The sequence below is a fragment of the Piliocolobus tephrosceles genome, chromosome 15, assembly GCF_002776525.5.
Source record: "Piliocolobus tephrosceles isolate RC106 chromosome 15, ASM277652v3, whole genome shotgun sequence".
NCBI lineage: Eukaryota > Metazoa > Chordata > Mammalia > Primates > Cercopithecidae > Piliocolobus > Piliocolobus tephrosceles.
Window position 1 is genome coordinate 36,528,353 of NC_045448.1, and position 17,018 is coordinate 36,545,370.

A 17,018-nucleotide genomic window follows, 5' to 3' on the forward strand; every position below is an offset into this window, starting at 1 on the left:
ACACAATCAATTTCAGAACGTTTTCATCAAGCCGCCAGAAAACTCCTGAACTGATTGCGGTTACTGCCCATTTTCCCCCAAAGCTCTCAGATCGAGGCAACAACTAATGTACTTTCTATCTCTATAGACGTGCCTATGATGGGTGTTTCATATAAGGAGAGTTATATAGTATCAATACGTTGTCTTTTGTGACTGGCTTCTTCCACTTAGCATAGTATTTTCAAGTGTCATTCATGTTATATTGCATATTAGAACTTCATTTCTTTTTATGGCCGCGTAATATTTTATTGTATAGTTACACTGCTTTTTGTTTATGTATCAGTTAATGGATATTTAGGTTCTTTCTTTTCTTGGCTCTTGGGCTGCTAGGAACATTTGTTTATAGTGCTTTTATGTGGGGTATATATTTTCATTTCTCTTGGGTATGTACCTAGTAGTAGAGTTGCTTGATGATATGGTAACTCAAATTAAGGAACTCCCAAACTGTTTTCCAAAGCAGCTATGCTTTTACATCCTCACTAGAAATCTATGAGAATTCCAGTTTCTCCACATCCTCATCAGTACTCATTACTGTTTTTTAATTATATCCATCGTAGTGGGTGTGATATGGTGTTCACTGCAGCTTAGATTTGAATTCCCCGAGTGACTAATGATTCGAGCATCTTTTCATGTGTTTATTGGCCATTTCTGTCTTATTTGAAAAAGTGTCTGTTCAAAGGTTTGCCCGTTTTGATTACATTATTTTTATCATTTAATTATGAGAGTTCTTGGTACCAGTTTTTTAAAATCAGATACATGATTGCAAATACTCTCTCCCAGTTTGTAGGGTTGTCTTTTTACCTTTTTGATGGTATCCTTTTAAGTCCCAAAGTCGATGAAATCCAGTTTATCTGTTTTGTTCTTTTGTTGCTTATGCTTTGAATGTCACATCTAAGAAACCACTCCCTTATCAAAGGACACAAAGATTAACTCTTGTGCTTCCTTCTAAGAGCACTATAGTTGTAGCTCTTGTATTTAGATCATAACTCTATGATTCATTTTGAGTTAATTTTTGTATATGGTGTGAGACATAGGGGTTTCTTCTTTATTCTTTTGCATGTAGATAATCCAGTTGCCCCAAAAGACTTTAAACCTCAGGCCTGGCGCGGTGGCTCACACCTGTAATCCCAGCACTTTGGGAGGCCAAGGTCGGGGGATCACCTGAGGTCAGGAGTTCAAGACCAGCCTGGCCAACATGGTGACACCCCGTCTCTACTAAAAATACAAACATTAGCTGGGCATGGTGGCATGCACCTATAGTCCCAGATACTCAGGAGGCTGAAGCAGGAGAATCACTTGAACCCAGGAGGTAAAGGTTGCAGTGAGCTCAGATCATGCCACTCTACTCCAGCCTGGGTGACAGAGTGAAACTCCATCTCAAAAATAAAGACTTTTAACCCCATTGAGTCTTGACTGTCTTGTCAAAATATCTGTAAATGTGGTAGTTTATTTCTGAACTCTCAATTCTATTGAACTATATATCTATTCCTGTGGCAGTACCACATAGTCTTGAATACTATAGCATTGTATTATGTTTTGAAATCGGGAAGTATGAGTTCTCTAACTTTGTTCTCCCTTTTAAGATTGTTTTGGCATTTCTGAGTGCCTTGCATTTTCATATGAATTTTAGGATCAGCTTATCAATTTCTACAGAAGAGCCAGCTAGGAGTTTGATAGAGATTGCATTGAACATGTACGTCAATTTGGGGAATATTTCCATGTAAACAGTGTTGTCTTTCAATCCATGAACACGGGATGTCCCATTTATGTAGGCCTTTTTAATTTTTTGAAAATGTTTTGCTATTTTCAAAATACAAGTTTGCACTTATATTATTAAATTTATTCCTAAGTATTGTATACTTTTTGATGCTATTGTGATTGGAATTTTTTTCCTCATTTTCTGATTGTCATTACTAGTGTGTAGAAACACAATTTGGGGAGTTGCAGTTGTACCCTGCAACCTTGTTGAACTTGTTTATACTTTCTGATAGTTTTTTAGTGGATCCCTTAGAACTGTTTATATACAAGATCATGTCATCTACAATTAGAGATAGGTTTACTTCTTCCTTTCCAATCTGGATGCTTTTTATTTATTTATTTATTTTTCCTATTTGCTCTGGCGAGATTTTCACTACTATGTCAAATTGAAGTGGTGAGAGCAGACTTCATTGTCTTGTTCCTGATCTTAGGGGGAGAGCACTTGGACTTTCACCATTAGGTATGAGGTGTGCTGTAGGATTTTTATGGATGCCATTTATCAAGTTGAGGAAGTTCCATTCTGTTCTTAGTTGGTTGAGCATTTTTATCATGAGAGAATATTAGATTCTGTCAGATGCCAAAAACTGTGTCTGTCGAATGATCATGTTGCTTTTGTTCCTTATTCTGTGACATGTCATATTAACATTAATATTTTTGGATGTTAAACCAACTTTGCATTATTGGAATAAGTCTCACTTGGTCGTGGTGTGTAATTTTGTTTATATGTTGCTGGATATGATCTGCTAGTAATTTTTTTAAGATGTTTGTGTCTACATTTATAATATACTGATCCGTAGTTGTGTTTTCTTGTGATGTCTTGGTGGGAGTTATTTTAAATCAACTAAAATTAAAGAATGAATGTAGGGAGAATGTTTCAAGGCAGAGAAAAATTTAAAAATCATTGATATCATGATGAGACTTCTAAATATGGGACTATGAGTCCTTAGCAGAACATACCCCTGAAGCACAGTGGAAAGAGCACAAGGTTTCAGTTGAAGAGCTACTGTTTTTGCTGTATGACTTTGAGTAAACTACCTAGAATTTCCTCACTTTTAAACTCAGGATAATACCTTTGTCAGACCTTCATTATGGGGATTAAGTGAGGTGATACATGTAGAGAGTATTTTGTTAAAGGCCAAACACTATTAAAATTATACGTGTTTATACCATATATAGAGAAAAAGAACGTAAGAGAGAGCACTGGAGGAACCGAACATCACCACTTCAAAAAAGACGGTAATAAAATTTTTGAGGCAGAACAAAACCTAATATGGAGGCAGGATCATTCATTTGAGGTAGACAATGATTTAACCAAACAAATAGAATCACTTTAAAGCACATACCAAATATGTGAGTGTCATGGTCATAAAGTTTACCTTTGTCTGGGTTGGAAGGAAGTCAGTGTAGATTTTACTAGGGGGAATTTCTGTTCCTTGATGTAAACTGGATAACAGTGTGTTTTGTTTACTTTGTTTTGCTTCGCTTTATTGTTTTCTGTTACATAAACTTACATTGAGTTTAGTAAATTTCCATCAAATTACAACCTCCTGCTATTAGAAATTTTCTAGTGGCTGTTTGAAAAACATCAAAGGACACAACTAAAAGATGACTACAAATATGCTTTGTTTGTTTTAACTCTTTTCAGATACAAAGCCAGCCTGCATATTTAACAACGTGGAATATTATGATGGAGACATGTTTCGAATGGACAACTGTCGGTTCTGTCGATGCCAAGGGGGCGTTGCCATCTGCTTCACTGCCCAGTGTGGTGAGATAAACTGTAAGAGGTACTACGTGCCCGAAGGAGAGTGCTGCCCAGTGTGTGAAGGTAAGAAAAAGTGCTAATTACAGATTAACAGGAGTATGCATGGTATAGAGTTCTGAAATCGAAATTGTCCTAATTCAGTCTTATCCAAAAGTAAAGGAATGTTGAAGTTCCTTGTTTAGCCTCTTTTAGGACACCGTGGTCTGTCTTCTAGCACGTTAAAGCCAGGTAGAGTGTGTAGAAACACTTCCCTGAGGGAAGCTATGCCTGGGTGTAGATGATGGGTCACATCTTTCCATGTCCCGGAGCATGAGATGTCCCGGAGTTGTTTTCCATTCCCCCCCCCCCCCCCCGCAAAGTCCTCAGCAAGTCCTGAGGCAAAGCTTTATCTTCATCCTGGCATTAGAGCTCACCACCTGCTCACCTCAGATTGCTCAGTTAGGATAACGTGGACCTCACCCTGACAGTCTCAGTCTGCCAGAGGGGAACTAACCCTGCCCCTGTCGCAATACCCAGGCCTCTCCAGGGAGATCAGGGACCTGCTACTGCTTCTCTGAAAATATGTGGTGGTTCACATGGGGTCATGGTATCAGGTGGCCGTGACACCAGCTTGAGGCCCAGCCAGGTGTCAGGTGTGACTCTCAGGAATCTGCTTTCTCTGGATTCCCCTCTTCTCTCCAGGAAGTAATATGTTCATGTTCTTTCAACAGGCTGCATCTTCCCATCACTGATGTTCATAAATAATAAGCATTTCAAAACAGTTGCTCTGAGTATCACTCGCTGCAACCCACACATTTTACAGATTAGGATGTTCACGTTCAGAAGAGAAAAGTCACTTGCCTGGGTTTGCAATGCAGCCATTAACAATAACCCCATACCTGACTGTGTCTGTAGTGTTCTTCTGACAACACAACACTGTTTCCCCAGAAAGGAAGGTCATGTGAGCCTTGCTGTCCTAACTGGGCCCCAGATCTTCAGTCTAAAGTCTCATGTGTTAATCTTATGCCTGATCCCTGCACACAAAGTGGGAGGGCACAGTGTCATGCCACTTTCCGTACTTCCTCATTTTCATAAAATTGTCTCCTTTTGATGTTTGAACTGTATTTGCCACATAATATTGATCAGAAAATGTTTAAAGTATAAAAATTGCATTCCTGACATAGTTCGTAACAGTGAGTCCTTTTCCCTATTAGAGGTTATTTTAGCCAACATAGGAGAAAAGTAGTTTATTTTTTAGGTGATGTTGACAATTAAAGAGAATTACTTCAAACTTTTAACCTTCCTAATTGATTTGTTCCCTACCTGCCCCCAGTCTGTCATAGTTCTGAAACTGAGCAGCAGTTGATGCTGTAAAAATGCAGATACGAACCTCTGTGTAGTCATCGTAGTTGTCTGGGCATGGATCCGGTTATGTCTCACTTCCTGGAATTCAGATCCAGCCTCAATGTAGAAAAATATGTATTCTAATACTTTTTACACAGGAATTTAAAAAATCTTATCTTGCTCAGGTCCATTGACCGCGTCTCTCTCTGGCAGACTGCCTTCCTAACGCTGTGATGGCATTATTTTAAATGTTGACCTTCTAACTAACTTTATTATAATGCCCTAACTATGTCCTTAGAATAAAGATGACCAAACTCTAAACTGTCTGGATTCCTCTCCCAACACAGCAGTACTTGCTTGTTGAAGCCAGTTTTTTATGTATTTCTGAGAAAGAAAATTGAGTAATTTATCTAGTTGCTCTCAATAGAGGGATAAGTGAGGGTTTCATATGCAGTATTTATATCCTTGTCAATAACCTCAGAAACATTGTCTTTTTTTTTTTTTTTTTTTACAGTAACTTTGGCTACTTCTGCCTCCCACCTGGGGCTGCAGCTTAGCTTCACAGCTTATGGGAGAAAAAATGGCCTAAGTTCACAGCCCTCCTCCAAGGCAGTGACCCATATAGTATGTCTAGACCAGCCTTGTCATGAACAAGGCCACAGCAAGAGCACTGTTGCCCATATGGTCCTGCAGGCACATGAGATAGAGTTCTAGAAGTAACAGTATCACTCTAATTTAGACAGGGCATTGTTCCTTCCACTTTACAGGTAGGGAAATGAGGTTTGATAAACATTTATGTCTGCAACTATGAAGACATTGTCAGAGCCTAATATGGATTCATGTTTTCTAATTACCAACCCACAGCTCTTGCCACAAAGCTTTCCAGCTTTACAGAGTGATAATACCTGCACGTTGGTTTTTAGACTACGGATCCTCTTCCCTGGCACTGCTGTGTCAGAATGAGTAGACATAAATTCAGTGTGACAGCTGTTTTTGCATGCACCCCCAGAGACTCCTCATGCAACCCTGAGCTTCTGTTGATCACAGTGGGAATAGAACTGCTGATGACTAGAACCCAGGAAAAAAATGTCTCCGGGCGCAGGCAGAGATAAGATTTAGAATATGCTCAGTCTAACTCTGAACTTATGTTCTCTTTTAGATCCAGTGTATCCTTTTAATAATCCCGCTGGCTGCTATGCCAATGGCCTGATCCTCGCCCACGGAGACCGGTGGCGGGAAGATGACTGCACATTCTGCCAGTGTGTCAATGGTGAACGCCACTGCGTTGCAACCGTCTGCGGACAGACCTGCACGAACCCTGTGAAAGTGCCTGGGGAGTGTTGCCCCGTGTGCGAAGGTAAATCTTGTAGATGCTAATGAGTCCCTGGCGAATGTCTTGTGTTGGAGAAGTTTCTACCAGTGTATGTTCTTGTTTGTTTATTTCCTCTGGCATAATGTCTGCTTCACGCTGTTACTAGTTGCCGACAAATTGATCAAACAGCTCAAACTAATCATTTGAGGGAAATGTTGCACATGTAAAATGAGAATAGTGTGGTCATTATTTTGCCATTGCAAATATGTGCATCTGAATACTCTACAGTATAAGAATGTATACATTTTAATTAAGTTCGCTTTGAGCCTAATTAACACCCAAAGGTCAGCCTAACAAAATGAAATTGAAAATGAGACCGATGAGTCAAGCTTAGCAGGTTTGACTTGTGACGCTTCCATAAGCCCAAGGGTTCTGGCAACTAGAAGAAAAGACTGGAACCATCAAAGGCAATTTGCACTGCCTACTGCCATCACCGAGTATCTGTTCTACTTCTCATATCCCAGTGGCTGTGGCTTTGCAATTCCTGCAGTGCTGTTATTTATTTTGTGGTTACCTGCATTTGCTACCTCTCTTCTTGTTCAGTGGAGGGAAGCCTGAGGCATCCTGGACTAGTTTTTCTGTCCTGACTCCTATTCCAGCTCATTTCCTCCATTCTGGGTAGATTCTCTGCATACTTAACTCATGTCAGTCTTTAATCTTGTGTCCATGTCTGTTAGTGCAGACAAGGGTTTGAATATTTATACAGACATTTCTAATAGAGGGTATCCAACATTAAGAAGTACATTTGCATAGTAAAATGAACTAATGTGGGTCAAAAATTAATTCCTGTTGAAGATGGATCTTTCTAGAATTTCTAAAAGCAGGTACTGAAAAATGGACTTATCTTTCCAGAAAGTCAGTTAAGTAGACTAAGTCTTTTAAGTACAAAGAAATCTTGTGCTTCCACCGAAATGTTAATCAACTCAGACTCCAGAGTTTGCCTGCCTAGTTTCATCAGCCTCTGAGGGGCTAGACTTGTTAAAGACCTTAAAAATCATATAAAAGTTTAACCTTGAGGACTCGTTCTGTTGACATCACTGATTCCTTCATCATTACTATACTCAGAGTGCAGCTGCCACGCTCCAAAACTTTATAGCTTCCAGATGACCAGTTTTGTGGAAGTCACCCACCCCTTCATGTATGTATACTCCTCCCATTCCCTAAAGGCAGCATTTCAGTGCTGGAAAAAAAGAGCATGTAGAAATACATATAATGGTCGTATAGTCGGCTTGACAGGAAAGGGTGCCTTACTGAAGCAGATGAAGATAAGAATATCTGTCCCCGATTGTCAACTTGAAATATTTAATTATGAATATTTGGGACACACTGTAAGGAAAATGAAAAGCATAAATTCATAATCCAGTAAACATTAGCCTTTTAACCTCATGGGTCTTGTGTCATAAATTCAAAATAAAACTTTAAAAACTTGTTAAAGAATAAAAGAGCCTTTCCTTTGGAAGTAAATGAAAGGAAGGCTGATCCTTTTGCACCCATCTTTTGCACTCATCAGCATATCCATCACGAAGAGTGGAGAAGGAAGGCAGTTGGTGAACAGGTAAATATATATATAACTCATTTATTACCATTTTCTTAGCACACATTGATGTTTGGGTAAGGAGCGAATCTTAGTATAGTCACTTAGAATTTGGTATCTGCAACATCTGCATGGAGTTGTAATCTAATCATCTACTGTTTGAAAAAAGTTAGTTTTGGTGAGCCATTAATTTCAAAAAATTAAGAACCTCCTGGAATTCAGATATGACACTGGACACAAAGATAAGTAAGAGATAACCTTTAACTTTGAAGAACCTATTTAGGCTGAGTTTTAAATTAAACCAGGAGAAAGGGAATATCCCCGTTTAGGTATGGTGGGGTAAGTGCATCACATTTGTACCCGGTCTCATTTAACCTTCACAGCCACACTGCTGAATCCTTTATTATCCATTTTGGAGATGAAGACATTCAGGTTTAGAGTAATTTAGATCATTTCCCCCAAGGGTGTAGTTGCCATTGTGTGGCTGAGTGAGGATCAACTGAAGTCTGTCAGGTTCGGCTCCATTTGTGCTTGCTTCCCCTGCCCCACTCAGCATCCCAGCCTAACTCATGCCCTGCTTCTAGTGTCCTCACCCATCTCTACTCACCGTTGGCTTTTGGTTCTGTTGAGGAGTGATGGCAGTCAATGGGGACAAGGGAGGAAATCATTTGCAGTTTGAAAACTACTCCAGGTATTTTGAGTGTGGTCGTCCACCTAGTGTCTCCTCGCAGTTTGAAGACCTCAGGGGAAAGATGCCTTTGAGATGCATCCCTGAATTCACTTCTAGAGCCTCAGGTCTGGGCAGCCCCCTCCACCTCAACAGAGCTCAGCGTCCTTGTCATTTCAGGTGTAAAGTTCTGCTGGTCTTTTTTCCTCTCTGTCTCTTTCATGCTCTGGCTCTCATCTCTCATCAAACCTTTCAGAAGATTCCATTTTCTGGTTCTCAGAAATAATTTATCTTGCTTTTCTTGTTTTTGTTTTTAACTTAGTTGAGTAGTGAGTTTCATATGAATGTATTTACTCTCCAATAACACTTTCATTTTAAGATGTATTAATAATAGGAACACAGATTTTTTTAGTATAGGATTAAAAAACAGTGCACAGCTTAAGATAATGATACTAAAGGGTTATTTATGGCTATTAAGAATAAACTTACAAAATAACACAAGGTGAATGGATCTTACTGCTTAGTTTATAGTCCAAGAAAGTCTCTGGGGTCATTTGAAGACATTTTTTCTCAGCAGTCATTCAATATCATACTTAAATATAATTTCAAATGATTTCAGAGTAGCAAAAGGATTGTATGAAATTAGAAAAAGTGCAAGGTGTTAATGTGCAATAAATAAGCAATCACCCAGAAATAGAGGAAAACCAGAAACACTGGTATTTACCTAGTTTATACACACAATACATTCCTCTGTGCACAGTTGCATAACCAGTGTTGGCCCTTACCCTATTAGCTACAGTCTCTAGGTACATAGTCAGAGTACGAAATTAGATGAAGGGACCCCACACAAGGATTGTGGTTTTAGATTCTAAGTAAACTAACAGCATCACTAAATACGGCGCGTTAGGACCTCCAAGGAGGAAGAACCTCATTGTGGCTGTTGTTATTGGAGACACATACCTTCCAAATGACAAGATAATGTGCTTTTTGGTTACTCCCAGAGGACTAGGGACGTGAACCTGGGGTCCTTAAAGACTAGGCTGTTACTTGACAGCTGACTTGATTCACAAGTACCTAAGTGCTTTTTAAATTGGCACTTAAGTACTCTCATGATGAATTCTTAGCAAGTTATTGTCAACACCCAATTCAGGTATACAGATAAGCCTTTCCAGTCTGTAACTGATTATATTCTCACATTTTGCCTTGTTGGCTTTTCTCTACATCTCTTGTTTATCGATCTCATTATTTGTATTTTCTGACCCCTGTAAAGAGCTAGGGTGGAAACATGTGGAATAGCATATAAAGTTTTCGGTTGAAGGGTATACATAGAAAACATGGCCTTAATCTCCTTAAAAACTAAAAGCAAAAAAGAGATGGGACAGCAGAATTAGGTCTTCATCTGTGTCTGGCACCATTGGACCACTGTTATTTGTAACCCTTAATGACAGTAGCTAACAATTCATACTATTGTTATGTGTCAGGTTTAACTACTTTAAGAGGAGCAACTAATTTGAGATCCTCACAGCATCCCTTTGGTATGGGTGCTGGCATCCCAGTTTACCATCAGAGAACACAAAGTTCAGAGGCCATGTAATTTGCTCAGGGTCATAAAGCTCATAACTGACAGCACAGTGTGTCCCCAGGACCAGACCCTGCACCCTGAATGGACACTGCCTCTGTGCTGCAGTGCATTACACCCTGAAAGAGGCCCCATGCCCATGTAAAGAAAGAATTTGGCATATTCTTTTGAATCCTGAAACAACATCTGATACGTAAGTAGATGCTCAAAAATGTTTAATGAGTAAATAATAAGTGAGGGCAGTGAGGAGGAAAGAAAGACTGGAGCAGGAAGTCCCAACCAGACCCTTCTTGCAGATCTTCTTTTTAGTTGAGTGAGGGAGGAGGCCCTGATACAGGGTTACCTTAACCAGATCATCAAAAGCTGATGGCCATGGGACCCCTGATCTACCAGCTGAAGGAAGAATAATGTCAGGGTACTTATCACTGAAAAGACATTTTGAGAACATAAGTAAGAGTGTTGTGGAAGTGTGTGACATGAGGTGGTGGACCAAGTAAAAGTGTTGTGGAAGTGTGTGACATGAGGTGGGCCCACATGTCTACAGGCCAGTTGGACCAATTTCCTGCACTGACAGTTCACCCTTCGGGAGGGCTCAGCTCTGGGCTCCATCCCTGTGGCAGCCTCATGGGCCTTCTAAGACTGATGTGTACTCTGTGGTTTGTTCTCTCCCAGTTCAGCCCCTGAAGTCCAGAATCACAGAGTTTAAGTGGGGCTACCGAGACACTCTAAGGCTAATGCTCGCTGCCACGTTAATGTACTGTTTTTAAGATTGCATGGTGTAGGTGCCAGTGCATTTCAGTTACTTACACGGACAAGGATTTTTTTTAATCATCATTAGGTATTGAGAATAATTTGTTAATTTTTTTTCCAATGGTACCAAGTATAAATTCTGCCGAAGGTGATTCTTAATATCAGAGGGATCCTGAGGACAGGTTGCCATTTCCATTAGAAATCTATTTTGCAACTGAAGGTAAAATAAGGTATTGGGGAGGGAAGTTTTGGCTATGTGACATCTATAACATCCCCATGATTACTCAATAAGAAAATTCAAGAGATGTGGACAGGTGTGTGGCCAGCTTAGCTGTGACACCTGATGCAAGAGATTAGAGCTTCATGGGGACTTTGAAGTCTTGATGTCAGACCTGATCTGCCCTCTCATCTTGGGCTGCGGCTGGACCTGACCCAGGTGACCACTGCGACCTGAGTGTTCTTCAGGCCTCCTTATGTGCACCGTCTCCTGCAGGGAGGAGCTGATGATTTTGATGACCTTAGGTATTTTGAAGCCAACACCAGAGTATCACTTTGCAAGAACTAGGAACAACTTAGGTAATATTTTAAAAGGTAGCATTCAGAATTATACTCAGGTTGCCAGTAAATAAATTCCATGCTCGAGGTTGGGCAAATGGGTAGTTTCCCCTCTACTATTTCTGTCTGTCTGAAAACAAAGCAAAATCCATGTTCTATCTCTGACAGGAAGTCAAAGTTATTTGTAGATTGTTAAAGCTGGATGAGAGACATATCAGAGTCCATAGTATTCAGTATTTTTTAAGTTTTCTTCTTAATAAAAAGTTAAAATTGCTATTTGCAGACATATTATCAGATACCCAGCTGAGTTTCAGGCCTAATAATTATGCTAACCTGGGCTTAACTCTTGAAGTAGAGGATAAATAAGAGATTCACTGTGCATGGATTCTTTCTAACTTTGGGTTTAGGATGGAATGTGGTTGAACCAAAAAATCAGCTATCTTTCTTCCTGCCACCTGGCTTTCTTGGATCTCTGACTTAGGGAATCCTGGTCCTACTTGGGATAGTGTTGAAGATTGAATGTCAGGCATGTCTTGACCTGTGTGGATTTAGTAAGCCACTTCAGTCTCAGCTCACCCAATATTGTAAGTTGTACTCATCTAAAAGGCTGGAGTTCTGTGAGCTATCAGATGTACTGTCGTCTTCTTCATCAATCCCAAATTTATAGAAGCACTATATTCTCTCCCTGAAGGCTGATGACATAGCTTGAATCAAGCTGCCCTTCTAATGAGATTTCCACTGGGCTGCCAGAAAAGTCTGTACCAGGCACATATCTGGGTGGGAATTCTTTGAAACTAGAAAAAATGTTTCCAGCCCTGCCCATAATGCTTCCTCACTGAACAGTATCTCAAATGATTAAGCTACTGCTTTTGTGGCACGGAGTCAAACATAGTTTGGCTGACCCCGAGAGGCAGTGAAGTCAAAGATGCCATAGGGTCACATGTTATTAACATTCTGGTACATAACAGGGATCAAAACTCAGTTTATGGGTGGTATTGCTTCAGTGCCATATACTATGCTATTATTAGTAAGCCAAGAATAATAAAATATTCGTAATAGCCTAAAGACTGTTAGGCATGTGTTTTATCCTTTAACTCTAAATGTCCTGGAGACTGGTTCCATAAATGGAAATTAAAATATAACACAGTCTATTTTTTGCTTGTCCAAATAAGGTCATATGTTGGGTTACCAATGCGTAGCAAATGACCATTTGTTAATCTAGGTCTTTAACATAAACATCAGAAATTTTCAGTGATGAATATTGTCATATTTTTATTTTTATTTGATCATTTAAAATATCTTTAGATATTTAAAATAAAAGTAGAATATAGGTAAAATGAATGTAAAAGACATTCATATCCAGCCTTAATATATCACTTTCAAGATTTTGTGATTTTTCACAGCTATATAGGAATATGTACATTATATGAGTGGCTTTCTTTACATGTTAGATCCACCACTTACATTAATAGTTAAACAAGTATAGAAATAAATGTTGTAGAAGTAAATAGAGAAGAAATGGTTATTCTTATACCTAGAAGTTCTGCTGCTGGTTCTCCAAGTCCAGCATGTCTTTGCTTGTGTCAGTAATGCCTTGTACTTTGTACTTGATTTTGAGTAAGGCTGCCATACTGAACCAAGTTTTATAAATAAAAATGAAGGTTGGTCTTATACTCTTAATTTGTTAGATGACCAAACTGATCAATGCCTTAAATGTTCAGAATTGTTGAGAGCTAATTCTGAAACACATGATTAGAAATTCCTCTGCCCCAGGGTTCAGCTGGTAAGTATTTCCCTATTGAAGTGGCGTGCAAGGGGGTGGGTTGCCCTTTATTTCCTCTGCCGTCTACTTCCCATACCTAAAAGGGTGTTATTGCTGGGAGTCTCATAATTTTCCTACTAAGACAATAATTGCATCTAATAGATCAGACTTGGGCCTGCTAATTTTCATCTAATCAACAGAGGCAGGAAAACATAGTCTGGAATGCTAACTATGTGAATGAAAAATATTTAGTCATTCTTGAAATGATAGGAATGTTTTTCCAACAAGCTTAAATAAACACAATCTCTTTTGAGACTGTGCTAAACTTTTTTTGGATGAGACAACTCTTAGGCAACCAAACAGAAGTTAATGAAGGTTATTAAGAGACATGCCCTTCAGAAAAGGCTTGCAGACTTTAAAAAGAAAAGATTCCATCTTCTTTATGCTGCAGCCATTGATAAATAGCAGGATTGGTTTCCTTTTAGCTTTTGTCTACCCCGTAGAATTTAACATTTTAATTAGTAATCATACTGCCCAACGTTTAAAAGATACCATTTTACCTAACATGGCTATATTAGACCATCATCTTATTTTAAAATCCTCATCTCCTCCTACAGTTTGCCTCAGTTCCAAGGAATTGATTGGACTCAACACCCTTGTATTTAAAGCACCTGATTACACTTTCCTATGAAGCATGTTTGTTTATTCCCACCAATACAAGGTCCCACCAGATAATAAAATTATTTTTAAACATACTAAAATGTACGCATTCAAGTGAAGTGTTTTTCCTTTCAGAAGTTATATGGGAAAAAATGTATACTTACTCCAAGAATACAGTCGTTCAGAATATTTTTGGTGCCTCTCTTTTGAAACTGACTTTAGAGATCATAGAACATCCTTTTGAATATCCTCAGCTCTGTAAACCCTTGACTTTGAAGGTTTGTTAAACTCTAGGAAATAGCCAAAGTCATTTATGTTGAAGTCTGGTTTAAAAAAAAAAAAAAAAATGGTGGCCGATGTAGCTGAGTAAAACTCTTTAGAGGAAGCAAAAAGTGACAGTAAAATAAAGGCACTTTGTCTTCTATGACATAGTAATTTGCTCTGAGAACAACTATGAAGAGGTTTCAAATAGAATTTTAACATGAACAGCATTTTGGCATAAGAATATAGCCTCTAAAAGTGAGTACTTTTATCAGTAACACTTATTTGTAAGTATAACTCCTGGTGTGTTTATTAAAAAAAAAATCAGTTCACCTACTACATAGTATTTTTATGACTTCTAGGGACTAGAGGCATATATTAAAATGGTCATATACTGTATTACAATGTTTTTCTGAAATTGCCGGTGTTCTATTCCAACTTTTTTTTCAAATAAATTAGACTAAAATAATCTGCCTATAGAAATAGCTCAAAATAGATGGTGATTCTATACAATTTATTTTTAGTATTTTAGTTATCTAATACCACTTCTAATTATACCAGACTGTTTCCTGGTATAGTCTTAAGTATATCTTATAAAAACAAAATGATTTCACATTGCTTAATATATGAGGGCTAGCACTGAAGATAGTGAAAAATCCAGTGAGCCACTGTTAAAGCCCCTATTAGAACTTTTCTGTGCTATATCTATCTGATTATTGAAGATACAGTGTCACACATGATTACTGAAGATACAGTGTCACACAAGCATATAAAACATCTGTTGCAATACCACTTTAAAATCGTAGGACAGATTGAAAGAAGGGGAATGTCCATTAAAGAACGCCTCTTGCATTTGTGTGTGTCTCCCCATCGCAGGTGGCTGATGAGGTGGTAGGAGTAGCATCATACCCACCTATCAGCCACCTGCCAGGGGACTCAGCAGTGCCAGATCTTAGTCCAGGGGTCATACCATCAGTTTAATCTAAATTTGACATGGGATGAGCAATACGGGACATTTAGCATGTTTCTGAAATTTGCCGGAAAGCATGCATTTTGTTTTATAGTATTTTGAGTTTAAGTTGATTAGTAGTTTGACCAAATTTGTACTTACCATTTATATCTACAGAACTGTTTACACCTCAGTGGAGTTTAACTTTCACATCTGAGAGATTAGTTGGATTTATCTGGTTTGTTTGAAACACAGCCCAATTCAGGTATATGGACCATTTGAGATCACAGAATTTAATGCTGGCTGCCAATAAAAAGGTGCAATCCAGGGCTCCAGCTCTTACTTTACAGCAGCATAGTGAAACACAACTAAGAATCCTCAAGATCCTAAGGCCAAGTACTTGATCCTTGTGGACCCCGCAAATCACGTAACTTTCACATTGGCTGCTGGAGCAAACCGAGAATTGATTTGCAAGCCACCACTCAACCAGCACCAGAACTCAAAGCATGGATTCTGTGTGCTTACCTCATCCCTGCCCACAGCCTACTCTTTTCTACCTAAAATTTACCTGGATCCCCATTTCCTTACTTTAAAAATATTCATGATATAATTTGAGACTTGCCTTGAATCTATTATGTAATCTAATGAGGTATATTTATATGCTTCTTTATGTATATTCAGTGCCTATCCTTTGCCTGTGCCTTTGTGTCTTGCATGGTAGTCGAATCCCCTTAGTTTGCCTATCAGTGGGAAGACATGTTGTTTTTCACGTTGATTGAACAGCTATTGCCCTGCATGTCAGCTCACTTTTAAAACAATTCAGGGAGTCTCTATTTGTTAGGGAAGCTATAATATGTTTGGAGATAATAAGCTATCTACTTGGGATGACCTCACGCCTTGCAAACTGAGAGGGTCGGCAAGCTCAGATCTTTTCAAAGCCATAAATCTCTCATCCTTTCTGGGAATCAAGTTTTTTAAAGATTCCATGGAGATTTTATGTCAGACGAATTCCACAGGGGGGTGCTTCACAGTCCTGTGACAGAGATACTACTAACACAACTCATTGCTTGAGAAGCCCCTACATTTCTTGTTATGAAAGTACTGGTTGAACTTTCTCTTATTGTTGACATATGTTTGAGATCCCTGACTTCCTAACACTGAGATTTGCTCATCAAAGACAGTTTTTATAAATAGGTCTTCTGTATCTTTCAACTTGAGAGTGGCAGAAACACTAGCAAAGATAAAAAGTAGTATAAATGATACTGTGATGAGTTTGCCCTTGTCCCTAAAGATCTAGCAAGGCCCCCATTATGAGAGAGGAAGAACGGGGGCCAGGCACACAGAGTCATTGTTTCAACCCACATTGGATTAGCTGATTACTAAGAGATTTCTGTTCTCTTGGAGACATCATAGACATAGTCAAAATGTAGAACAATGATATCAGACTGCTACTCAGCAAATGTGAAAGGCGCAACTGGCTGGTCACTAACATGCTCCAAAGCTTACCAGACCATATGAAAAGACAGCACAGACCCACCCACCATCTCACATGCTTTTCATGTTATCAGTGGAGATAGAAAATGATGCTTAAGTTACAATAGGCAGGGTTCAGAATGCCGAACCAATTGCCATACCATTTATCAGCTGAGCATTTGAGGTCTGTGAAAGGGCTAATAATTCATTAATTAGCCATTACCTGAGACCAGTTATAGCTCTGAGCAGACAAGATCAGCATGACATCAATAATTACAACAACAAGTAATGTTGTAGTCTTTTCTTGACAATCTTGTTTGAGCATTATAGGAATATTGTAAGGTAGAAATAATGAGTATTCCCATTTTCTAGAAGCCCGGAGAGGTCCATCATAACCTCTTAGCCTAATGAGAGAGCAGACACTCAAGCTATGTTTTCTGACTCCAAATCCATGACCTTGGGCATTGCTTCCCAGTAGACCCCCATCGTGAGAAGACGGGGATGAGGAAAATCAGATGGTGAATATCAAAGTACTTGATCATTGTGGCTTAGATTCAAAAGCCAGTCTCTC

At 39.0% G+C, this 17,018-nt stretch overlaps 1 protein-coding gene across 4 annotated transcripts in view; it reads left to right on the forward strand.

Annotated features, from left to right (window-relative positions):
• The window catches only part of CRIM1 (cysteine rich transmembrane BMP regulator 1), a 197,775-nt gene that overhangs the window by 119,973 nt on the left and 60,784 nt on the right, over nt 1-17,018 (forward strand). For all 4 annotated transcript variants that reach the window (XM_023216356.2, XM_023216358.2, XM_023216359.2 and 1 more), the window contains 2 exons: nt 3,443-3,625; nt 6,045-6,242. In XM_023216356.2, the coding sequence (XP_023072124.1) occupies nt 3,443-3,625; nt 6,045-6,242 (381 nt within the window). The remainder of the gene's footprint in view (nt 1-3,442; nt 3,626-6,044; nt 6,243-17,018) is intronic.